Below are 27,061 nucleotides of genomic sequence, written 5' to 3'. Positions count from 1 at the left end.
ATTTTGTTCAACATTGCAATTTCTTTTTTGTAGCTGTGAGGTGAGAAGACAGTCATACTTTAGATTTTTTTTTAATGTAGCTTTACAAATATTTGTCTCATAAAAAGTAACTAGTGTTAAAATTTTCTAAGTAAAAGTAATTATGATACTTTATATAGAAGAGATCTGATGCCTCAACATCCTTATCTACACTGTTTCTGTTTCCTGCTGTACTATAAAATAAACCACAAGTTTTGCAAAACACTCATTGAAAGGAGAATTGTGTGTGTGAGACAAATGCTTCTCACATTATTTTCTAATGTATGATTGTCATTAAAAGTTCTGAAAGTTATTAAAAGACACAGTTAATATTGTTACATCTGGAAAAGTCACAGATACATCACATTTCTTTAATATTTCAGATACAGATTGCACATCAAACCATTATTATCATTATACAAGATTTTATGTTTGTTAAAAAAATTAGTAATTATATATCACAAAGTCTGACATAAACAATCAAGGATATCCCTAATCTTAGAATCCATAATCTAACAAAGAAAAGTGGTTGTGGATCCTGCAGGATTTAAGGAAGTGTGTGTGTGTGTGTGTGTGTGTGTGTGTGTGTGTGTGGCTTTCAAGGAGACAAAAATGAGAAATAGAACCTGTTATATTCTTTAATAAAAATATTACTAAGCCAATCTGGTGTCAAAGGTTTGAATCCAAATTCTACACTGTGTGTGAATTCTGTCACCTGTGTAAGCTAGTCTTTGAATCTTTCCAGGCTTCAGTTATCTTATCTATGAAATGGGAATAAGAGACTACCTGATTTCTGGGGGCTATTTCAGCTTATCAAAGTCAAATTGAAGTTTCAGATTTGCATAGTTTCTTTCACTTTTTGATAATCTTTTTTTTTTTTTTTTTTTTTAGAGACTTGGTAGATGTGGGAACATGACTTATTTGTATGCTTGTGCCTAAGTAATTATCCATATAGAAGGGGAAAACCCCAGAAATTTCCCTTCATCAAAAAGAAAAGTTCTAGCACTTTAAATGATTTTCTGATAGAAATAGGAAAAATAATAAAAACACAAGCACAAGTATAAATATGCCCATTCTAATAATTTAGAAAACTTATATCTGCCCAGGAATGTTTTTTTTTCCTATTCTTTTTTCTTTTTTTCTTTTCTTTTTTTCTTTCTCTCTCTCTCTCTTTTTTACAATAGTACTAACCTATGCCTATCCTAGCAGTTTTCTATACTTTTCAATACTCATCAATACCCTCTATTATACCCCCTTCCCACCAGAAAATTTTCCTGGGCAAAATACAGATAATCCTTTAATTTAAAAACTAAGAACACTTTCTTTTTTGTTTTCCTTTGATCACTGACTTATTATTCTTCTCTAGAAATATTACACAAGCTTGACATTTATTTTTTCTTTTATTCAGTTGTCTTTATCTTGTTTAAGCTGCTGTACTTGTTTGTTTGTTTTTTTTTTTTAATGGTTCATTATGTTTTCCTGGCATTCTTTCTACATTTTATTGTCATCCTGTTTTGTCCTTCATTCCACATCTGAGACACATTATATGTAACTACTCTATGACTTGAACCATACACTCCTAATACCTTTTTCCTTCTTTCAAAAAAAAAAAAAAATGAAATACAGCTTTGAATTTGATTGTAAGAGGAATCAATATATCTTTTTCATAGATTCACATTGCTATATTGGGAAATATGCAGACTAGGGGTACTGATTTCAGTGGATACTAGTCGTAAAAGGCAGTTAATAACCATATCCTTAGCCTTCACGGCTTCTAAGTTTTTCTCCCGAGATATCTGTAGGCTGATTTGATCCACACTTGTCATGATGAGCTCTGAGCCCAGAATCTGAATAGGAGAACTTTCATGAAATACAGTGTCCATGAAATACTGTTTATATAATTCCATTACTTTCTGCTCCAAATATTCATTCAGCATGGCATTAGAAAGAGGCTTCTGAAGTGGTATAATACTTTTGTCCTTGATGCTAGTTATTCTCCAGTAAGATGAGTGTCTTTGAAGGGGTTTACAAGGCAAATCACTCAATTGAGTTGAGATAGAATCCTCCATTGGCAAAGGAATTTCTGAAGATTTCAATAGTGGGCCAAATTCAAAGCTGCTCTCCAAAGTAGAATCTGCTGCAGTTAAATTGATGGCCATGACTTGGCCCCCAGCAATATGTAAATCATTATAATTCTTGCAAATACTTTTACAAGAAGGAGGAACTAAATAGGTTTCTCTACTTATATTGGAATCTCCACAGTCTTCAACCCCAGCAGAAGTTTGCCATTCAAGGAGAGAATTGTGACTTGATTCCAGCACTGTCACTTTTTGCTTCCTGTTATGTTGACTTTCTCCTGAACAGATTGATGCAATAAAATTTCCAGGAGGTTTGCATCTCCAGTGAAGACTTTTGTCTTGTGCTTCATCTGCAGATAAACAGGAGATACTACCAGTTGAGTTCATCTCTATTGTCTTTTCCTCAGCAACTTGCTCATCATTAGGAGTATAAGTTAGATGGTTGTCAGACCAGTAGGCAATTCCAAAGAGATATGCTTCTGAAAGCATTCCTAAAAAAAAATGGTGATCATAAAAGCTATATAGTTAGTATATCAGAAAAGCAACAATAATAAAAAGACAACTGGCTTTTAAGTAAATTTAAATCATTGTAGCTAAATGGATAGAAAGCTAACCTCAAAACAAAGATTAATTTTACCACTGACATGTATGTACATGCTGAGTTTCCCAGGGCAAAACATCTCAGTGCTTTAGGCAAATTCTAGAGAATATGCCAGTCTCAAATGGTAGAAAAAATTCTTTATTAAGCATTTCCTACAACAATAACATCATAGGTCTCATCCCTATCCTATGTCAAAATATATTTATTGAACTTGTGGAAATATCTCTCAAAATATATATTTTGTCTACAATACCTAATTTAAGAAAATGTTAATATAGATTTCTTTTCCTAGTAGAACATAAGCTTTTTCAGGCAGCTTTTGTAATTTTTGTCACATTACTCCTAGTACTTAGCACAGTGCCTTGTACAAAATGGAATTAACTAATGTTTGTTGAATTAAACTGATTTTCCATGATTTAAAAGACATTAATTGATTTGTTCCTGATTTTTTGTTAATCCTATTTTTAAAAATCCAGTCAGGAAGAAAATATTGACAAAGACTCCAAATTTAGAAATGTTTATAGATAATTTTAGAGGGCAGAGAGTAGGCAAGTTTGTCTGGAGTAGTTTCCCCATTAAAAAATGGTGGGAGATAAGACTAGAAAGCTAGACTGCAATCAAGTTGTGGGAGACAATGCTAAGAAATTTGGGCTTTATTATGTTTTAGAACATATGCTATTTTTTTTCAATGAATGGAGATGGGGCAGAAAGGAGGCAAAAATTTGGAACTCAAAGTTTTAAAAAATGAATGTTAAATTTTTTACATGTAATGGGAAAATATTTGATGAAATAAATACAATTATTTTAAAAAAGAACATATGCATGAGGAAAGATATCCAAGTAAGTTGTAGCCAGAGGAAAAAGTGCTTCAAATAACTAATGTTCTTTTAAAATGCAAATTAAAGCATTTCTGGATTTTACCTTCTATCTATCATACTAGAAAGGTTGACAACAAAGGAAAATGTTGGAAAGACTTCTTTGAATTGGTCCAGTCATATGGGAAATGTTTTAGAATTATGTTTAAAAGTTACTAAAAAGTATATATCCTTTGTCCCAATCATTCTACTCTAACTGAGAGAAAAATGTTTAATGCATACAAAAGTATTTATAGCAATTCTTTTTGAAAAAGCAAAGAACAGGAAACTACGGGAGTGCCCAACAATTGGGGAATGATTAAACAAATTATAGTATATGCTTATAACTCATTATTATTAAACTGTAAAAAATGAAGAAAAAAAGTTTTTAAGAGACCTGGGAAGATCGTTACGAGATGATACAGAGTGAAGTGAGCCAAACCAGAACATTTGATATTGTAATAATCCCATTATAAAAATGAACAATTTGGGGAAATAACAATGATCAAACATAATTTTAGAGGACTGATGATGAAGAATGATACCCAACATCTGACAGATACAATGGGCTAATAATATGCAGAATGAAACATACATTTTATATATAATTAGTTTGGTAATTTATCCTACTTGATTATGTTTATTTGTTGTTGCTTTTTCCTAGTTGGTGGAAGGGAGGAGAGGCAGGGAAAAGAAAATAATGATTTTAAAAAATATTTTAAAATTTTAAAATGTCATTCCTTAAAAATTAAATATAAATAAAATATATACCTGATATTATGAAACTACCTAATGGGAATGAATATGCATTACTTCATGCATGAGTCTAAGCATTAGGTATTTTAGAACCTTTAGTAGACTTAGTAGAAATTAAAAGGTAGTCATTACTAAGGAAAAAATTTATAGGACTTTTGATTGTAGTCACTCTTTTTTCCCTAAAATTAACATTTATACATTTATATTTTTATATACCTCCAATAGATTGTAAACTGATTGAAGGAAAGGATGGTATTCATCTTTGTCTTTGTAAATCCAGCAACTAACACTTGCCAGCCACCCAATAGGAACTTTTAAAATATTTATTGGAATGAAATGCATCAGACACAGGCTGAGCCAGAGAAAAGAATCAAATTTGACTTATTTTTAAAGAGGCAACTGTTTATGTAATGAAAGGAATACCAAATTTTAGGTCTGAAGGACCCACATTTTAATCCTTGCTCTGCTATTTACTACATATGTGACTATATGATAATGACTCACATTTACTCACTGATTTAATTTATAAAACATTTTTCCAATAATAAATAATTCAAGTATTATTAATCCCAATATCATAGATGAGGCAGCTCAGGTTCAGGAAGTAAGCTAGAGTCATAGACAGATGAAAGGTATTAGAACTCATATTCAAACTAGGTCTCCTAACTGATAGCACATAATCTTGCCAAGTTATTTAATCAGTCAAGGCCTCAATACATACTTTCTGTGGGATGAAAGAAAAGAGGCTAGATGACTTCTATGGCACTCCTTTTATCTTTAAATTAGAGATTCTTACTCTAGGGTCCATGAATTTAATTTTAAAAATATTTTGATAACTATATTTCAATATAAATGATTTTCTTTGTAATCCTATATATATATTTTAGTGCACTTAAACACATTCTAAGGAGTCCATCAGTTTCATCACATTGCCGCACAAAAAAGATTAAGTACATGTAGTCTAAATCCTTTGAAATTGTGCATTTTTACTAGAAGTATGATGCTACTATTAAAAGGAAAAAAAGTTAGGATGGAGAATTGAGTTAGTGGAAGAAGTAATATTCAGGAGATGACCAACATCCAAATACAAATGTATAATGTCCAGCAAAAAGTAAGAATTTGGAAGTCGATTTTAAGATAGATTAAGACTTGGACATCTGAATTTGGAAAATTTGAAAATAATCTGCAACAAAGGGATTATTGAGTAAGCAAGATGACAGAAAGAGCGAGCGAGAGCGAGAGAGAGAGTGAGAGAGAGAGAGAGTTCAAGAAAGAAAAAAGAGAGAGAGAAGGACATGGGAGGAAAGAGAAGGGAAGAAATGGGAGGGGAAGGAAGGGAAGTGAGAAATGGGAGAGAGTATTAAAAAGAGGATAAAGGTTTGAAAACATATCTTTTGGAAATGACCACATTTTATATATGGAAGGACAAAGAGGATTCAGAAAAGAAGAAAAAGAAGGAATGGCATGAAAAGTCCAGTTAATATGGATTCTGAGGAATCAACAGGAAGAAAAATTATTAAGGAAGAAGTGATCAGCAGTATCAACATTGTACAGAAATCAAAGTGATTGAATTGAAAAAAAAAAACACAGGGTATTATATTTCCTAGAGTGAAGCAAAAGCAAATTGCTGGGTGTTAAGAAGCAATAAGAAAATGTATACAAGTGTAAATAACATGTTTCTTAACTGTGAAAAGGAGAGAGAGAACAATCACTAAAGGGAAAATCAAGATCAAAGTAAAGGTTTTATTTTGTTTTATCTCTTAAAGGACAAAATTGTACGTGTCTGAAGGCCAAGAATTTGAAATGAAAGTTGACAAGCAGGATAGTAGATAAATAACCAGTGTCAGCTTAAAGAATACCTGTATTCAGCCTTACACACAGGATATCCTGACTGTGTGACCTTAAACAAGAGATTTAATTTTTTAGTGATACTGAATTCATTAATCAAGTATGTACTTTAATACAAAATGTTACTGCCATAATAATTCTAATGAATAATCATTAATTATTTGATATATATTATAATAATTATTAATTCTATTTAATAATTATAATCAAAATTACTAATTACTAATTGTATTCTATATGTTTTTTTCCTACCCACAACATGCAAAGTTTAACTTCTCAATGCCCCAGGGAACTCTTTAAATATTATAAGGTGCAAAATAGCGGTCAGGTATTAGTGGAGGAAATGCTGGTATACCAATGAACTTTCTAGACACTATTTCAACTGGTTCCTCATCAAAACAAAACAAGCTGAAAGTCACAAAGAAAACAGGGAAATTAGCTTTGAAAGAGCAATGTCTCTTCTTTTGGGCTAAAAGGAAGAAGAGAAAATACTGTAGAAATAAAGATATCATTCCTGAAAGAGCAGGGGAAATGAATCTTGATCTCAGTAAAATAAAAGAGGAAGTAGTTTTCCACTAAGTTTGGGGAATAGTTGGGATATGTACTGAACAAAGAAAATGTGGAATAACTGAATATTCTTATTTTTCAACACAAATAATGTGATTCATGTGTGTCTGACCTCCAACTAAAACAGAGCAGCAGCATGGCCTAGTAACTAACAGGACGAACTGGGAGTGAAAAATTTGTAAGTTTGAATTGTACCTCATATACTTACTAGCTCTATGACTCTAAGAAAGTGATTTATCCTCTCCAAACCTCTGGTTCCAGAACTGTAAAAAAAAAAAAAAAAAAAAAAAAAAAAAAGCATTATATCCATGACAACTATTATTATCACTTTCACAAAAACTATATTATTGTCACAGTGCTTTCTGTGACAATCAATTATTCTTTAAGTAGAATAATCACTAAACTTTGAATTATACAGGTAATATAAAGTGCATTATAATGCAATTATAATTACTTATAGCAAGGACATATTCTGTATTGGAGTGTATATTAATGAATTCAGAAGCGATAGGGTGATACAATGCATAGAATGTGGGGCTTGGAGTGAGTGAGGCGGGAGTTCAAATACAGCATGAGACACGTAATAGCTTATGTGACCCTGGACAAGTCACTTTAAAAAACAAGCAAACGATAAGAACAAAACCTCTGCTTACCTCAGTTTCCCTATCTGTAGAATGAGGACAATAAGAATACCTATCTCCAGGATTGTTGTGAAGATCAAAGTAGATAATATTCATAAAGTTCCCAGCACACAGTAAAAACTGTATAAATAATAGTTATTAGGAATATGAAGCAGAGAGACTGGGGATCGGGGAACCTAGATTCTCTTCTCCATTCTTTCATAAATTCATTTTGTAACTGTGAGCAAGTTATTAATTACTCTGAGCTTCAAGTTTTCCACATCATAAAAATCAGCCTGCTATACTAATGATTTTCAAAATCCTTTCCAGTTTAAACACCCTCTAATTCTTTCCCACAGAAAAGAAAGACATTGGAATTAAAATATTTAGAATAGGAATGAAATTTTTGTGATAACCAGCAGATGGCAGCAATAAGTACAATTATGCTATCAACCTATAAAATAAAGAAAGCACGTCAAGAATCTTTTAGTATGCATTCTTAAATAGAAAATACCATGCTGTCTAGTATGGTTATCTCTTTTAAACTTAAAATGTATTTCTTTGGTTCATTCTTGGAGTTTTTTGATAGCTTTTATGTTTTTACTTAAGTTTAAACATCTAAAAAAACTTTAAGAAGAAATTCATGTTGCATTATCATGCTATTCTATTCCTTTTCAATGGCATTTAAAATTTTCAGAAAAATAACAGCTCAATAAGTTACTGTTCAGTTCATCTATAGTTTAACTTAATATAATATTTTATTTTAGATGAATTCTTATTACTTGATTTTTAAAAATTTCCAATCGAAGATAGTTCAGAAGTTCATCTGAGTTCAACTTTCAAATAAGGGGCTCTAGAATTTTTACCTTCTGTGAATTTGAATCAGACAAGAGAAAAACAAAATTAATCTGAATCTCAAATTCACAATTGAGGGGAAAAATACTAAAGAATAGAACCTTGTTATACTAGTTGAGTGAGTACTAAATTACATCAGTAAAATAAATACGTCTCTTCTGTGTGTGTTTTGTTTTTATCAAATTGCTGTAAATTTTAACTTCCATTCTTTCACAGTGGCAGAGAAAGGAAATTCTTAGTAGAATATAGTCAAAATGTCAAAGGTGGAAAAATTAATCAATAAATATTTATTAAATGCTTATTATGTGCTGGATATCTTGCTAAATGCTGGGATTTTTAAAAATCTAATTAAATTAATGATCTAAAAAAGTAAGGATTGTTAATATATCACAGTCATGAAAATATATATCCAAAACATAAAACTTAAAAGAAATTTAATGTTGGAACACTTTGCCTCCCTAATTTATTTAAACTGGGGTAACAGTACAAAAGGAATTAGTACTTTTGCTGAGATATTTAACTGAGAAATATAAATATTTGTGTTCATTTTTAAAAAAATTATTAAACTCAATAGTTAAGTAGCTCAACTGATTCTTCACTAGCCTTAGGTATTCCTGTACTGGCAAGTCATTTAGCCTGAGCCAGGAAAGTCACTTGGCCAAGGTAGCTTCGTTTTGTCTGGGCCAGGCAGTTCTTTTGGCTGTTAAACTCATCTTGGAACATGAGTCTTTGCAGATGAATTGGTCCACTGGATCCCTATATTTGATCTTTAAAAACATTTGCAGTCTATCACCACCTTCAGTCCCAGATTTGGCTGGGTGATACTTTGTTCTCATCAGCTGGAATATTTTAGTGGTCTTTTCAGCTAGAGCACTATTCTGTTTTTTAGCTAGGACAACAACCATTATTTTAGCATTAACAGAAAAGTCTCCTCTTTGCTTCAACCAGTCTTGGTTCTGAGTCACCTACACGAGATCCTTTAAATCTATCATATCTGTGGACTATTCCTTCTGTTTCAAAGACAGCTCCCATTTAAAGGTCCTCTACCTTAGTACTATGGTGATCAATTCCCATACAATTTCAAATGCAACTCATATTACAATAACCAAAATTCCCTTGGGGCATTGGCCAGATGATTGACTAAAGACAAAGGTAGGAATGCAACTTGTTTATGTTTTATGTTACAATTCTTCCTTTGTCATTTTTGTAATCTAGAGCTGAATAGTCTTTCCTTCCATTGAATTTAGTGATTCTATATATACTTATGATCACTTCTATTTTCCCCTATTTTCATCTACACCAAAATGTTTATCTTCTTAGATACATGGATTTTTCACATTGCTATCTCTCTCTTTCTCTTTCTCTCTCTGTCTCTGTCTGTGTCTGTCTGTCTGTCTGTCTCTCTTTCACACACACACACACACACACACACACACACACACACACATTCATTTCATTGTCCCAATTTACTAATCCATTGTTTTTGAAAAAAGTATGTCCTTCCATTGCCATCTTCAGTTATGAGTGACACCTTGTTTTTTTTTTTTTTTTTTTTTTTTTTTTTATTATAGCTTTTTATTTACAAGATATATGCATGGGTAATTTTTCAGCATTGACAATTGCAAAACCCTTTGTTCCAACTTTTCCCCTCCTTCCCCTAAGCCCCTCCCCCAGATGGCAGGTTGACCAATACATGTTAAATATGTTGAAATATTAAGTTAAATACAATATATGTATACATCTCTAAACAGTTATTTTGCTGTACAAAAAGAATCAGACTCTGAAATAGTGTACAATTAGCCTGTGAAGGAAATAAAAAATGTAGGCAGACAAAAATAGAGTGATTGGGAAATATATGTAGTGGTTCATCATCATCTCCCAAAGTTCTTTCGCTGGGTGTAGCTGGTTCAATTCATTACTGCTCTACTGGAACTGATTTGGTTCATCTCATTGTTGAATAGGGCCACCTGCATCAGAATTGATCATCATATAGTATTGTTGTTGAAGTATATAATGATCTCCTGGTCCTGCACTCAAGATGTGAATGACGTCTTGTTAAGGGTCACAATAACTTGTGAGGTTATTTTACTTATTTGTATTAACATTTTCTAACTACTGATATTCTCTATAAAAATAATTAAAGCCATAATTAAGATTATAACCTAATCTCTCTCTAACTATGTCCTGAAGATTACAGGGCATCTCAGCTGCCATGACAACTTCATGTGTCATAAATTCTAGCATATAGTATAGCAAAGAAAGACGTAATATAGTTCCAGATATTGACATTAATATTGGCAGTTAGATAGGAAATTGGATAAAGTGCTGGACCTGACATCAGTGACTCATTTGTCAATAAATATTAATAAGTATCTACTGTGTGTCAAGGACTGAACTAAGAACTAGAGTTACAAAGGAAAGCTAAGCTAGTTCTTGCTTCCAAGACCCTCACATCCAACCTCTAATACTTACTACTGTGTGACTGTGAATAAGTCACTTAACATCTCTATGCTTCCCTTTTCTCATATGTAAAATAGAGATAATTATGGTATCTTCCCCCTAGATTTGATGATTAAATAAGATAATAGATATAATGTACTTTGTCAAGCTTAAAATACTTCTAGGTATTTATTATTATTATTATATTATTATATATTTATTATTATTATTATTATCATCATTATTATCATATCCATGGATATGGAGTCAGAGAATTGGGGCTTATATCCTTTTTAATACTATTGATATCCTACATAACTTTAGGAATGTCACTTCACTTCTATAGACTTCAGTTTCTTTGCCTGAAATTGAAGAGGTTGGACTGGATTATCTCTAAAATGTTTTTTTTACCTCTAAGTCCTATTTCTCTGTCATCATCTCTATGGTATTCAGTTTACTAATTATAAATGGTCAGTTTAAAGTCCTCTTGATGAGATCAGCAAGTCTCCAGGAAATGCATTCTTTCTGGGTCTCATGAGAGGCACTCTGTCCCTGGCTAACAGCCCATAATTCTGGTATTTTAAACTATGGCTCATAAAGTCTACTATAATTGATTTAAAAGTTTGGCTAAATAACAGAGACTATATTAGTGATAAAAGAAAAAGAAGCTTGCTTTATTGTTAAGACTTTGATCTTAAAAGAATCAGATATAATACAATAACGATATGATGTAATGAGATAACTACATTTTTATATATCATAATTCTTATTATAGTATATAGTGGAGCTTGGCGCCTGAAAAGTATAGGCCAATGATCTCAAATTCTAGTGAAATTTAAGAGTATATTTATTAAAAAGATCGACTAAAGGAAAGAAGTGATCATCAAGAGCCATCAAGGCTTCAGCAAGAACAGATCATACCAGACCAATTTTCAGTTGGCCAATTAATAAACATTTCTTAAGTACCTACTATATGCCAAGCCTGTGCTAAAAGCTGGGGACGTAAAGAAAGACAAAAAGTAAACGTACTTACAAGAAACTCACAGTCTAATGGAGGGAAATAACATGCAAACAACTATGTAAAAACAAAAATATATTCTAGATAAAATGGAAATGGTTAACAGAGAGATGTCACTAGAATTAGGAAATCAGGAAAAGCTTCCTTTTAAAGATGGGATTTTAACTGGGACTTGAATAATTAAACTGTCAGATCTGAAGATCGCCATGAATATAATTTACCTTGATTTTAGTAAAAAAAAAAAAAAAAAAAAAAAAAAAACCTCTTGTAATATTCTTATATAAAAAGATGGAGAGATATTGACTAAAGATTAGCATAATTAAGTAGATTCAGAATGGTCAGACCCCAAAAGTGGTCACTTATAATTTGATAAAAACTTGGAAAGAGAGAGAATGACCCAGAGTTTGTGTTTGGCTCTACATTATTTAGCATTTTTATCAATGATTTGGATAAAGGCAAGATTTTATATTTATCATATTTATAGGTGATACAAACTATGGAGGATTAACAGAATCAATTCAAAAAGATCTTGACAGTGGATCAAATCTAATAAGATGGAATTTAATAGAAATAAAGTCATTTTCTTGTTTCAGAAAATTAGACTTAGAGTATTATTAAATAGAGGAAACAAAGATAGCATATCATCTGATAAAGATGGGTTGAAGGAGAGGATTTGTGAACTAAAAACTCAATTTGAAATAACAGGAGCAGCTGAGATTCCAAAAGTAATCTTAGGCTATATTGATTTTGGGTTGGCAGTGGCTCAAAAGAACAAAAAGGAGTCCAGATCTTCTGCAAATACCCTATTAAAGTTTGGAAATTGTACCAAAGGAACAATGATCAGAGAGACAGAGAGACAGACAGAGAGAGACAGACAGAGAGAGAGAAAGGGAAAAAGAAGGAGAGAGAAGAGAGAGAGGAGAAAGAGAGAGGATTCTCAGTTACTCTTTATTTTTTTTTAATTTTTATTTATTTAACATTATTAATAATGTTTTTATTTACCTAAATAGAAAAAGAACAAGTTCTCAGTCATTCTTTATGATTTACTTCTACATAAGAAGATTTCCAGAAGCCTACAGGATTTCTGAAGCAGGGGAAGTAGAAGCCATAGTACCTAGACAACCCAGGGGCAACTATTACAGAAGACATAGTACAACAACCACATAAAGCAAATCCTAATTGCCCCATGACAAAGTCACAGCAGGAGATATAGGCAGACTAGTACTCAGGAGGTGTAATGTCCAAAAATTTCAGGAAAAATTATCTGGAGTCTTATAGCAGACCGCCTTTTAGAATGATCAACAATATCCAATTGAGTCTGTCAAGGCCAAAACAAAGAGATGGAGTTAACTCCTTCTGTAAGGAAGAAGCAGAGACAGGACTGAAATGGAGGCTCTGACTAAGCCTCCTGAAGACTGAACTAGAAGCCAGAGAACCCAGAAAAGGGTCAGGACTCATCATAGCTGCCACCTCTAGAGTAGCAGAGGAAGCAGCATTCTGGTTAAAGGAGGAATTGGCCAAAAAAGGATTCAGCTACCTTATCCAAAAATAACAGAAAGAAACATAATCCAACACAAGCACAAAATTCCAACCCGGAAATTGGCAGTAGGGATATGAGTAAACAGAAGAAATTGTCAAACACTAAAAAAATACTAATGATTGAGAGAAATCTAAGAGATTAAACCCAGAAGACAAGAATAATTCTATATCAAGTTCAAGTAAATCCTCAGAGAAATTAATGGATTAGTTATTAGAACTACAAGAGTACCTTAGAAGAAATTAAGCAAGAAATTAAATAATGAAATAAAAAAAGCTGGAAGAAAAAGTTAGAGAAAGAGAATAAATAGCTTAGAACAGAAGGAAAACTTTATGAAAAAGAGATATACTGAAAAATATAATGATATTAGAACTTAATAACTCCATAATAAAAATAAATTTTAGAACAAATTAATAACAGGCAAAATGCAAAATATCTACAGTCATAGGTTGCATTGAGAGAATAACTTTTAGGACCAAAGTGGTGATTTTTCCACTGTATTCTGATATGGTCAGACCACATCTATGGTCAGTCATGACTGTCACACTTTAGAGAAATTGTTGATGAAATGGATAAATTTTTCTTAGATTTCATGAAATATATTCTGTCCCTGGTCAATAGCCCCCAATTTTTGTATCTTGAACCATGCCCCATAAAAATGACCTGTAACAGATTTATATGTTTTCTATAGAAGAATCAGAAGTCAACAAACATTTATTAAGTTTAAGCTATGCATCTGGAAATATTCTGCTTAATGCCAGAAGAGTAGGGGTAGAAGCAAGGAGTGGAAGCCTTAAAAAAAAAAAAAAAAAAAAAAGTAAATTTCAGCTTCACATAAATGGCTTAATTGCATTTTGATAGATATCATTGATGGGTAGGGCCGGGCTATGCTGAGGATTTTATGAGGGGCAACAATTTAGATCTTCATTAAGTATACTATGATTGATCATTCTGGGCCCCATAAAGCTAGCAAAGAAGTACCACTAGAAAAACGAGGAGAGAAGTCCCTTTTGTCAGCACTGTGGCAGGAGCAGTGATGACCAGCCAAGGGAAGGGCAGAGCAGCTGCAGCAGATGTATCTGTGCACATCTGGGGCAATTTTGAATAGTAGTTAAGATGTTTTTTCTTCCCTGGTCACAGTCAACCATGGCAAAATGATGTAGGATAACTAAAGAAATGTACACTGCTCCAATCAATAGCAGCTAAATACAACTAAACTATTCCTGATTTCTACCATTATGGTTGGGTGCAAGTGCCATTCATTTCTCAGCTTGGTTCTTAATTCTTTTATAAATGATGTTATACAATTAGTTTTCCTTCTCATTACTTTGTGTGCTCAATCTATGAAAGCATATCACATGAGATAGACAACCAATCAATTAATATTTATTAAGCCCTTACTATGTGCCAGTCACTGCACTAAATGTGAAGTATGAGTGTGAAGACAGCACTACTCAACCTCTAACCTATCTTTCTCTAAGTAGGGGAATAATCATTAATGACTCATATGTTTCATAATTAAAACTCCCAAGGGCAGGATTAATATGAACTCTGGCATGTTAACCTAATCCCACCAGACTACTAGCTCAACCTGTTATTTTGCCATTACCTGAGATGTCTGACTCATTAAGAGCAGTATGGTCCCAGGGCTCCATAGTGACACCCAATTTACCTAAAGTAAAACACTTCCTAATCATTATAAATATCTTAAAGTAAGGTGATATACCTTATCAAAGGGGGTAATCCCTCACTAGAAAAGTTCAAGCCAAAATTAGATGATCAATTGTCAGGTAAGTTGTAATGAAGATCTCATTCACATATAGATTGGGCTAGATGGTCATTGAAATTTGGTGGTTCTATAATAATTGTGTTTTGTTACAGTTCAATCATTTCAGTTGTGTCCAAGTCTTCATGACTCCATTTGGGGTTTTCTTGACAGAGATACTGGAGTTGTTTGTCATTTCCTTCTCCAGCTCATTTTACAGATGAGGAAATTGAGGCAAACAGGATTAACTGATTTGATCAGGGATGCACAGCTAGTAAATATCTGAAGACAGATTTGAATTCAGGAAGATGAGTTTTCTTGAATCCAAACCTGACACTCTATCATCTGTTCCCACCTAGCTGCCAATTAGTATTTTTTAAACAGAGAACTAATTCTTAGGATCCTCAGTTTCTGTCACAAAGACTAGGCATTCAAAAAGAAAGTCAATGGGAAAGAAGGCCAATAAAGCAATTAAAAAAAAAATATATAGAAAAGTCAGAGAGATACAGGGATGTAATGAATACTTGGGAGAAATGGGTCGGTCAACTAGCATTTCTTAAATGCCTACTATGTACCAAGTATTTTGTCAAGTGATGGAGATATGAAGCAAAGCAAAAGAAAGTTCCTACTTTAAATGACCTTATCATCAAATGGGTGCAGCAACATGTAAATATGTATAAAGAAGATATAAATACAGGATAAAATTGCGGATAAGTTCAAGAAAATTAAGGAGGACTGGACAAGGTAGGACTTTAACTAAAACTTGAAAAAAGTCAGTTAAATGAGTCAGAGAAGAAAAAGGGAGAATTTCACTCCTGGGAGAGACAAAGTTCAAAAGTGAGACAAAGCTCAAAAACCTGACAGAATTCCTCAATGCTAGCAGTTGCTATTTATATAAAACAGATGGACTGCTGAGGTAAGGTTGAAATATATATTGCCATACTACCTCTCAATCCATTTTATATTTGATGAAATAGAGCTCTGGGGAAATTTACCTCCAAATGGGGGTATGATAAGTCTTAAAATCTAAAATGTGTTTCTGTCTACAAGTTAGTTAATAGCTGAACTGAGATCTATGGGAGCCAAAACTATTCAGTTAAGAGATATTTGACCAAAAAAAAAAAAAAAATTCTAAGAAGAGTTCAAGGGGCAGAACTAATCTCAACCTAGATTTCTGTATTTTCTGGGGCAAGCAGCCTGAATAAAAAAGAACTTTGGAGCAATTTGGCTGAGAGCTAACAGGGAAAAATTGCAGAGTGTCATGCTCACTGCCTGAAAATTCTGATCGAATATAACTTTTATTTTCTTTACAGGTTAAAAAAAAAGATTCACTAATTGCAAAACTTACAGTGGATCACAGGACCACAGAATCTGAGTTAGAAGGGACCTCTTAAGGCATTTAGTAAAATCCCCTTATTGTATATTAAAACCTAGAAAAGTTAATTGCCTTTCTGAAAGTCACACGGATGACAAACATTCACAAAAGCGGTAAATATCAATCAGGATTTGGATCCAGACTGCAGAGAGTAGTAGATCAGCTGAGGACTCTCCACATGCACAATAACTAACAGTAAAAAAAGAGCAGGCTAAGAGAACAATCTGAAAGAGTCAAAGCTTCTATGCTACAGCAAAAACACTCAGTAACCATAGTACTTCCCAATGAGTAGTTGTAGTGAAAGAGCTAAACTAGTCAATCAATAATCTTTTTTTTAAAGTTTGTAATATGTGGGAGATATTGTACAGAGACAAAAATGAAACTATCCTGCCCTCAAGCAGCTTATATTCTAATCTCTGTCAACAGCATCCATACATTTGACAGGTCCTTGGATAGATTTCCCTGAAAACAGATGGAGATGATAAATAGAAAGAGAGCAGTGGGGAAATAGCAGTGAGTAGTTGCTATTAAAGATCAGCATAAATACCTAGAGGGAGCAAGTTAAATTAGTAGATAACACCAGGAGTTTTGTAGTGCTAGAAGTGTGAGTAAGGAAAACAAACATTTATTAAGCACTTATGATGCATCAGGCACTGTGCTAAATCCTAGGGATACAAATGCATATATTCCAAGCACATGTTTCCTGCATGTACATCTCTTTGTATGTCGAATTCTCCGTGTCTTCTCCATGTAAATCCCTTATAATTTTTATGAAGATACACTCTTTCCAATGGGTATGTATATATTTTTAAACTATATGTTGAATTGATTTTATAATTAATGTATGTAACATATAGTTTGCGAGTTTCATATGCAATCTTTTTATGTTATTCTTTATGTTTGGAAAATATCATTCTATTTCAAGCTTGTTCAGTTAGAAATAAAAAAAAAATGGTTCCCTTTAATTATGTCTCTCTTTTGATTTGATTCCATTAAGAATACAGCTAAGTAACTGCCAAGAAAAGACATCCGAACAATGCCCTAAATCTGCCTCTATTTGGTTTGGGCAAAGAAAAAAAGTAAATAATTTGTCATAGTTTCACAACAGTAATTCTGAGTTAATGATTCATTCGCTTTCTTTTTTAAAAAAAAATTAAATCCAATTTATTTAATGTTTGATTCTAAATTATCTCCTCCTTTCCTCAATCATAAAAATATTAGAAAAACAAAACTCACCACAAATATGTAGTCATGCAAAATAATTATATTAGTTACATTCTTTCCCTTCACCTCCCCTCAAAAGAGAAGAAAATATTCTTCAAAAAGAGTCACTTGAAAAGTTATAAGGTAAGAGATTATATTATTGCTTTATCTATATTGCTATTTAATTAAAATGCCTTTGTTATGAACTGACCACTTTGTTTGGATGAATGATCAAAGTAAAAATATAGTGATGGGAGTTTATGAGCTATGGTTTAGAGAATATTTTGTCTCACAAAATATTTAGACCATAGGGAAGCTTGTTGGGGAGCCTAGAGGCAGGGAGGTCCTTTGGGCTACACAAAGGTATATTGTTATAACTGATGGAACAATAGATATAGTCATGGCTTGAGGGTTAGACCTCCTGTGGGATGATTTATTCATACTGAAAAGCTACAACCACCTTCACCCATACCTGGCATGGATGATCTCCAAAGGAATTAGGAGACCCCTGTAGTTAGAATAATATGACTATTCTTCAGAGAAAGTACTCTCAATTGACCCCAGAAAAGTAGTTAAGTACAAAACCTCTAATATTTTAATTAACTTCTGAACCCTTGGAAAAAGGCAACTTTGTGAGAGTCCAGGCCAAGAAGATTCAAATACAATAGCCATCTTTGTACAATAGTGATGTGACCAAGTACTTTTGAAAATCATTATTTAGTTAAAACAGTTAACACTAGATAGGCAAGCACTATATTAGGTGAAGAATATAAAGGTATGAAATAAGAACCATGGACCTCAAAGTTAAAAAGGATCTTAGAGATTATCTAGTCAGATCTATATGTGAATTCCCTTTAAAATATTTCTGTTAAGTGATCATGTGAATTCTACCTGAAGATCTCTAATGATAGAGAATCAACTTTCAAGACAGTCTCTTCCACTTTTTGGACAGCCTTAATTGTTAGGAAGTTTTTCCTTAAATTGAACTAAAATCCATTTCTTTGCTAGTTTCACCCCATTGTGCTTAGAGATAAGCACAGTGCTTTCTCTTCCGTCCTCCATTTGAGAATCTTCTAGATACTTAAAAAAACAACTATTGTGTTATGGAGCAGCTACTTCCACAATGAATAGAGCACCAGACGTGGAGTCAGGAAGACTTGGGTGCAAATCCAGTCTCGTGAACTGTGTGATGTCCTGGGCAAGTCATTTAACCCTGTTTACCTCAATTTCCTCATCTGTAAAATGTGCTGAAGAAGGAAATGGCAAACCACTCAAAGAAAAAGTAGGACACAACTGAAAAACAATTGAACACAAGTGATTGTTTCATCATTCTTAAGTTTTCCCTTTTGACTAAACATCCTTAGTTTTTTCAATTGATCTTAAAGTACATAATCCCTAATTTTTCCATCAGCATCTTGCTTCTCACATCTGAATATGTTCCCACTTATCAATGTCCTTCTTAAAACACAACACCTGAACCCTAACAGCATTCTAAATGTTTATTGTTTGATCTATTGATTGTAAAGGTGATCTGATCAGGAAAGGCAGGATTACCACCTTCCTCATTCTGAACCTTATGTACTTTTTAATATAATTCAAGATAGATTTAACTGTTTTAGTTCTCATGTCACATTGTTGATTTATATTTGCCTTTCTATCCTATCCCCCCCATTCAAGTAGGTATACATGGACTTATGTACTTCATTAAAAAAAATCAATGTCACAAGTATAAGCTGTTATGTTTATCTTTATAAAATGTCATTAAATTCTGCCTATCATTTTAAATAACTGGAATACCTGAATTTTGTCATTCATTGTGTTACCAAGCAATTTGCATACCTAATTTGATAGGCATAATATTACTTCTCAAAATTATTGCTTTACAAATCTTAAACAGAATAGAGACAAGAACATTCTAAGATATTCTGCTCAAGACCTCCCTCCAACTTGTCATCAACACATTAATGAATGGTATATCATATACAATAAAGGGTAGTTATGTAGTGCCATAATGCATAGAGTGCCAGGCCTAGAGTCAGGGAGAATCATCTTCCTGAGTTCAAATCTGGCCTCAGATACTTACTAGCTGAGCAAATCACTTAATCCTATTTCCTCACCTATAAAAAGAACTGGACAGGATAATTTCAGAAAGTCTTGGAGAACTGATACTAAGTGAAATGAATAGTACCAGGAGATCATTATACATGGCAACAACAAGATTATAGATGATCAATTCTAATGGAAGTGGCCCTTTTCAATAATGAGGTGATTCAGGAAAATTCCAATGATCTTGTGATGGAGAGAGCCATCTGGACCCAAAGAGAGAACTAGGGGAATTGAGTGTAGATCACAACATAGTATTTTAACTTTTTTGTTGTTTGTTTGCTTTTTTTTTCTTTCTCATTTTCTTTTCTTTTTGATCTGAATTTTCTTGTGCAACATGATAATTGTGGGAATATGTATGAAAGAATTGCAATACATATTGGGTTACTTGCTGCCTGGGGAAGGGGGTGAGGAGAAGGGAAGGAGAAAAAAATTTGGAACACAAGGTTTTGTAAAGGTGAATGTTGAAAACTATCCATGCATATGTTTTGAAAATAAAAATAACAATAAAAAAACTGCCTGTTGAGCAGAGATCTACGGCAAGGGAACCAACCAACAAATCTATTATAAGAATTAGGCATGAAGCAATGAAGGCCTAGACCAGGTGATTGTAACATCAGAAGAAAGAAGGGGGCTATATATGAAAGATATTAAAAGGGTAAAAATGACAAGACCTGGCAGCTAATTGTATATGGAATGGGATGTGAGAGAGAAGAGTTAGGAATGTGACCTAAGTTGGGAGCTGGCCAGCTGGTGGTACCCTAGATAGTTTTAATATACAATATGAAAGTTGGGAAGAAGGGAAGGTTTGCAGGAGGGATGGAGCGTTCCTTTTTGGACATATTAATTTTAAGATATTTAGATCACGAAATCAAGATATCCAATAGGCAGTTTGAGATTTAAGACTACAGTTTAGGAGATAGATTAGAACTAGATATAAAGGATGAGCAAAGAAATTATAAATTGTTGTTATTTGGTCATTTCAAAATATTTCTAATTTAAAAAAAGAGCTGGAGAAGGAAATGGCAAATCAGTTTGCCAAGAAAACCTCAAATGGAGTCACAAAGAGTCAGACACAAATGAAAAAGAAATGATCAAAATATCAGATCCTCTTGACTTTAGAGTTTAAGAGCTGAAAAGGGCTTATCTAAGTGGTTATCTAATACAACCCTCTCATCTTACAAAAGAGGATAAAGAAGCCCAGAAAGATAAAGTGAATTGCCCCAGATTCCATATATAATAGGTGACAGAAAGAAGATTTGAAGCTAGAACTTTTTATTCTAGAACCAATTGCCTTTCTGCTGTACCACACTGTTATCTTGGCCATTAAACCAGTACTAAAATTTTCTAAATTCTAACACTCAAATCTCTCCATTCTTTCTATAAAGAAAAATAAAATATTGCCTCTGCAATTCTCCTTTGTTTACAATTTAATAGGAAGGCAAATAAAATATGCCCAAAATAACCTTAATACAAGGGAGTGTATAAATGTAAAGGAGAGATTTATTAAAATGCTGAGGAAAGATTGAGGAGAGCATAATCACTTCTGGTGGGAGAATAAGGAAGAGAAAACAGACAACATTCCATAGAATAAATCACACTTAAGATGGGTTTTAAGGATGGGAAGGATTTCAAAGAAGTTGAAAAGATAAGAATATTAATTCATTTCTAGAATGGGGACAGTATGAACAAAGGCAGATAGGAGAGAAAAGAATGTAACTAATAGTCTATTTTGGCAGGAACACAGAGTATCTGAAGGAGAAGAGTATAAGACATTGCAAGAAAGGTTGATTAGAAGTCAAAAGTCAACTCCAGAAGATCAATTAGGCCAATTCAAAACCCAGTAAGTCATAAATGAACCAAAGGAGAATTTTGAAAGAAGCCCAAGAAAAAAGAGAGCTTGATAGTAGACAAAAATTTAGTAATGTCAAAGATCCAACCATGTGGAAGAAGATGAGGATTGAGGAATAACAACTGAACTTCACAATTAAGAGATGATTCAGAATCTTAGAGAGAGAACTGCTTCAAAAAAGTGGTAGGAAAGTTAGCCAAATGGCAAGAATATTAGGAGTGAATGAATAAGGAAGAAATGGAAGAAAACAAAAGCAAACTACTGTTTCTAGGACTTTAATAAGAGAGAGAGAGAGAGAGAGAGAGAGAGAGAAAACAAGAGAGAGAGAGAGAAGATAATATGTGTTTCTAGGCTAAGGGGATGTAGGAAAGAGAAAAAGTATAAAAATATATTTTAACTAATGTATCAATCGATGGTAGAAATAGAACTCTTAAGATGAAAAAAATCACCTTCAGCAAGGAAAAGAGTACTTTCCCTTCTAAAATGGGAAGAGAAAAGAATGGGTGAAAACCCACACATTTATAGAGAAACAATAGAAGGAAATCAAGGGAGCATATCACATTAAATGACCATCATTTCAGCAAAATAGGAGGCAAGGCCATATATTGAGAATGAGGAAGCAGTGAATAGAACTAGGGGCTTAACAGAAGTAGAAGCCTTGAGAATACCAATAGATTTGATAAAAGATGAATAAAAGGAATATGAGCCCAAAACATAAATATTTCTGTGTAAAGGTCATATTTATTTTCATTTTAAAGATGGAAAAATTGAGAGTCTAAAAATGAGAATTTATAAGACTAGATATGATACATTTAATTTATGGTAAGAAGGGAAATTGCTGAAATTCTATATTAATAATGTTTTAATGATAAACTGACAAAAAGTCTTTGGAATGATTTCCTTCATATTGCTGCCTTCTTCCTTTCCTTTAAATTTTAAAATATTAAGGTTAAATCATTAAGAGTAATTAATATACTCCTTCATTAGTTTTTTATCACTTAAAATTCTTTTTTTTATTTATTTGTTTTTCTCAATAGTGTTTTATTTTTCCAACTACATGTAAAGGTAGTTTTCAACATTCATTTTTGTAAGATTTTATGTTCCAAATTTTTTTTCTTCTTCCTTCTCTTGTCTCTCCTCTCCCCAAGACAGCAAGCAATCCAATATACATCCAATATTTAGATATACATGTACATACATATGTACATATACATGTATAATATTTTAAAACATTTCCATCTTTGTCATGTTGTGCAAAAAAAAAATCAACAAAAGAAAAAAACAAGAAAGAAAACAAAATGAAACAAAACAAAAAAGGTAAAAATAGTATCCTTTGATCCACATTTACTCTTCATAATTCTTTCTCTGGGTGCAAATGGCATTTTCCACCCAAAATCTATCGGAATAGTCTTGGGATCACTGCATTGCTGAGAAGAGCTAAGTCTATCATAGTTGATCATCACATGATCTTGTGGTTACTGTGTACAATGTGCTCCTGATTCTGTTCACTTCACTTAGCATCAGTTCATCTAAATCTTTCCAGGTTTTTTCTGAAATCAGCCTGCTCATTTCTTATAGAACAAGAATATTTCATTACATTCATATACCATAACTTATTCAGTCATTCCCCAAATGATGGGCATTTAGTCAATTTCTAATTCCTTGCTACTAAGAGCTTCTATGAACATTTTTGCTCATGTGAATATTTCTCCCTCTTTTATAATCTCTTTGAGATACAGACCCTATAGTGGCATTTTTAAAATTAATTTTCTATTAAGTGCCTATATTTCCATTTCTGACGTGAAATTGTTAAATCATGATTATCTGCACAAATGCCTGGCACAAAGTAGATATTTAATAAAGGTTTATTGTTTGATTTTTGAGGCTAAATCAACACAACACAAGGAAAGATTTGATACTTAACTGCTTAAACTTATAAAAAACTAACATGGCAACTTAGATTATTAAATTCACAATTTGACATGTTAATTTTCAGCATCAAGTTCACCAAATAATGTATCAATCTCCTGATAAGTTTTGACCAGGTCTCTGGGGCCTAAGAGTAAAAACTAATATAATTTTAACCTAGGCACTGAGTCCTTCTTAAAATAGTGGAATAGCAATAAATTTTTCAGAATATAGTTGGAGGTCTTACTATTCTTTTTTTTTTTTTTTAAATAAGTACATTAAAATACATATAATTAGTCTCTTTAAAAAAACTCTATACAGAAGAGACGTTCAATAAAAAGTTTGTGAAGAAACTTTTTTGGTTCTTGAGGCTTTCATTTTCAGATGGATCATTCTTGGTATTTTTTTATTTAGCTTCTCAAAAAATAAAAAATAAAAAAGTTTGGTCATTAATTCCTTTCTGTGTCCTGTTTAAGTATAATGTCAAAGAAAAATTTCAAAGATAATTAAGTAACATTCCAATTAATCATGCCATATTCTTTTTCAAGGAAGTAAATATCCAAAATCTATGCTTACTTATAAATACCCATGGAGAATCGATAATGCACCAAAAAAAAAAAATTATTCAAGTATTTGACCTTCACCATTTATTTGGCTATAAGCAATGTGATGACTTATATTCAATTACATAAATATATATTTTTATTTTTAAGGAATAAAATTGATTCAATGAATTTTTGCATCCATAAATGAACATTCAGTGCTTTCATAAAGCATGCTTTTGCATTAATTTCAAACATCTTTTAACTCTGGCTAAAAATTCTTACACTTGAAGGCATTAAACTGCTTTTATAGAATAATTCTACAGATAAAAATAATTATTAACTCTAAGAAGAATAAGACTACACAAAAATACACATGTAAAGAAGAAAATGAAAAATCAAGTTTGGCTTGCTGTGTTTGTTTGTTGTTGTTATTATTGGTGTTTTTATTGATAGGCTAGTAATTTAAGCACTTCTTTTTCTTCCTCCAGATTCAAATTACCCAGAAAACTATGACTACTTACTTAAGTTTTAATGAGTAAACAAGTATTATCACAACAGATTATCTTCACTTAAATGTGTTTTTTAGCCTATACTATAGATTCAATATTGTGGATATTCTGTTAAAATCCACAGTAGTTTAGAATTTGTCATATGCATGATGTGACTGATCATAGAATCATAAAATGGTAGAAATGGAAACGAATTTACAGACAGTGTGATCCAGTCCCCTCTCTAAACAAATGTAGTTAGCTAGGGTTAGAGAAGTGTAACTAGAAGTCTAATCTTCTCTTTCCGTTCAATACTTTCTAGTTCCTCTTCACTAAAATGTTCCATAAACCAAATTAAAGCCTGTGTACAATCCCTACAAACCTCTTGCTTTAATTTACAGACCTTCTTTAAAAGTAATATGTAGACATACATGACCAAAGGAAATTACTGTATAGTGTTTTTAAGTTGCCTAGAGTACTAAACCACAACATTCAGAATGATTATATGTAAACTTAGAAAGCTAAACCAGATAACATGCATACAAAAGAAAATAAGATTAAGCAATCCTAATGAATATTTAAGGCCTTCACCAACTTCTTTCCTCAAAACAGTTTGTATAGATAACTGTGCTTAAGGACTTTGGAAATGTACTACATGTTCATGCTTTAAGATTTTTTAAAAGTATGTTTGATTTAATTTGCCTTCATTGATCTAAGAGAATGGATAAATGCTTGAGCAACCAACACTTTTAGTTTATATTTGCCTAAGAAGGTGTAAATGTAACCTGGTCATAGTTATATAGTCATTAATGACCTTAGCAGCTATCTAGTCCAACCCACTCGTTTTGCAAATTAGAAACACAGGCCTAAGAAGCTTAAGTGATAGCATTGGAAATATCAGATGTGGAACTTGAACCTTTTAACTTTAAACCCGGGAATCTTTCCTCACTATCATACTGCCTCTCATTATCAAAGGCTTGGATTTGATTACGCTAAGCAAGTGCAGAAAGGAAGAAAGAGAGAAAGAAAAGGAGAAAGAGAGAGAGAGAGAGAGAGAGAGAGAGAGAGAGAGAGAGAGAGAGAGAGAGAGAGAGAGAGAGAGAGAGAGAGAGAGAGAGAAAGGAAAAGAAAAAACAATGGGTGAGAAAAAAAATAATTGTTACAATAATATTATGTTGCTACCTTTTTTCTTACCTTTTCCAGTCTAACAGGTCCTGAGGCACTACAGAAACAATTGCTCATGGAGAGAAGTTCAGTTGCTCTTTTTTATTCTTGAATATTTGCAAGCCTTACTTGAGTAGATGTTTTTGCTGACAAAATAAGAAGAAAATTCAAGTTGTTTAGTATATTGCTCCTCTTTTTGTAACTACCCACATGGAAATAGTTCTTGGTGTCTAATTTTGATTTTGTTATAGCAGCAATGGGAAGTCCCAGGGATAGGCTAGTGAGTGATTGGGAGGGTAGTAACTGACGGAAATTAAATCTAGCCACACAAAAGTATTTCTTCCTCTTTTGGTGAAATGAAACTCATCTATGAAACTTATGCTTGCTAAAATAGCTTATTGAAAAACATTATGTGAGTATCCACCAGCAGCATTTCATCTAAAAAAGTATAAAGAAATATTATCAGGAAAACAAACATTTAAAAATAACATCATATCTAAGTCATATAAGGTTAAATTTATCGATTCAAGACCCATTTGACCTTCTTCCTACTTCCAAATGGTAATGGACTTGGTCCTTTGGACTCATGATGGGAAAACTCTTTAGATCATGAAGGACCTTGAAGTCACTGATTATAATCTTTCTAGTAAGATAAAAGATTACTAAGCTCTAACATGTGATCAAAAATTGCTTTCCAAGGTCTTCCAGGCTTTCCAATATACCCTTCTATTGTGCCCTCCCCATTGCACTGCAATTAGATTTTTTAATGAAACTTCAAGACTTCTGGGTTTTCACAACTTCCTTTCAGTTGAAATCTCCACAGATAATACCTTCCTGCATTTAAGTGAGCTGTCTTGCTTTTTCTATTTGTATCACCAGTACCTAACACATAATGAGATTTGGGCCTAGAATCAAGCAGACCTGAATTCACATATAATCTGAGACACTTACTAGATATTTGAGCAAATCACTTGCTTACTGCCTTCCCCTAGTTTCCTCATCTGTAAACTAGAGATAATAATAACAATAATAACACCTACTTGCCAGGGTTATCATAAGGACAAAATGAGATAATATTTGTAAAATGCCTTGCAACTTTAAAGTACTATAAAATATTATTCTTTTTATTATTATGAAATGCATTTTCATTCATTCAGCTCAACAGTCTCATATCAAAAATAACCAATCTCCATAAAATATTAATTTTCTAGAAAAGCATGCTTAAACTCAAACAGAGAAAAAGAGCCAATAGGCAGAATGATTCATCCTCATAGTCCAATGTAGGGAGGGAAAAGTTTACAAAGTCTGTCTAGAAATAGGCCAATCAGCAAGAACCAAATGTAATTGTTATTTTGACAAATTTTGGACTAACTCTTTTTTGAGAGGAATTATATTACTTCCTAGCTCAAGAAGAAAGGAATTTATTATAGGAATAGAACTGGAAGATAAAGTTTTTCTGTTTGCTCA

General features: G+C 32.6%; 1 protein-coding gene across 1 annotated transcript; it reads right to left on the bottom strand.

The window, feature by feature from the left end:
• Positions 1–368: 368 nt before the first annotated feature.
• Positions 369–25,962, bottom strand: TASL (TLR adaptor interacting with endolysosomal SLC15A4). Its single transcript, XM_051985068.1, has 3 exons — positions 25,625–25,962; positions 6,931–6,985; positions 369–2,587 (listed from the first exon to the last, which is right to left on the bottom strand). The coding sequence occupies exon 3, from the start codon at positions 2,583–2,585 to the stop codon at positions 1,683–1,685; it is 903 nt and encodes a 300-aa protein (XP_051841028.1). The 5' UTR covers positions 2,586–2,587; positions 6,931–6,985; positions 25,625–25,962; the 3' UTR covers positions 369–1,682.
• Between the last annotated feature and the right edge of the window lie 1,099 nt (positions 25,963–27,061).

The sequence above is a fragment of the Antechinus flavipes genome, chromosome 3 (genome assembly GCF_016432865.1).
Source record: "Antechinus flavipes isolate AdamAnt ecotype Samford, QLD, Australia chromosome 3, AdamAnt_v2, whole genome shotgun sequence".
Classification (NCBI taxonomy): domain Eukaryota; kingdom Metazoa; phylum Chordata; class Mammalia; order Dasyuromorphia; family Dasyuridae; genus Antechinus; species Antechinus flavipes.
This window is presented reverse-complemented; position numbering and strand designations above follow the sequence as displayed.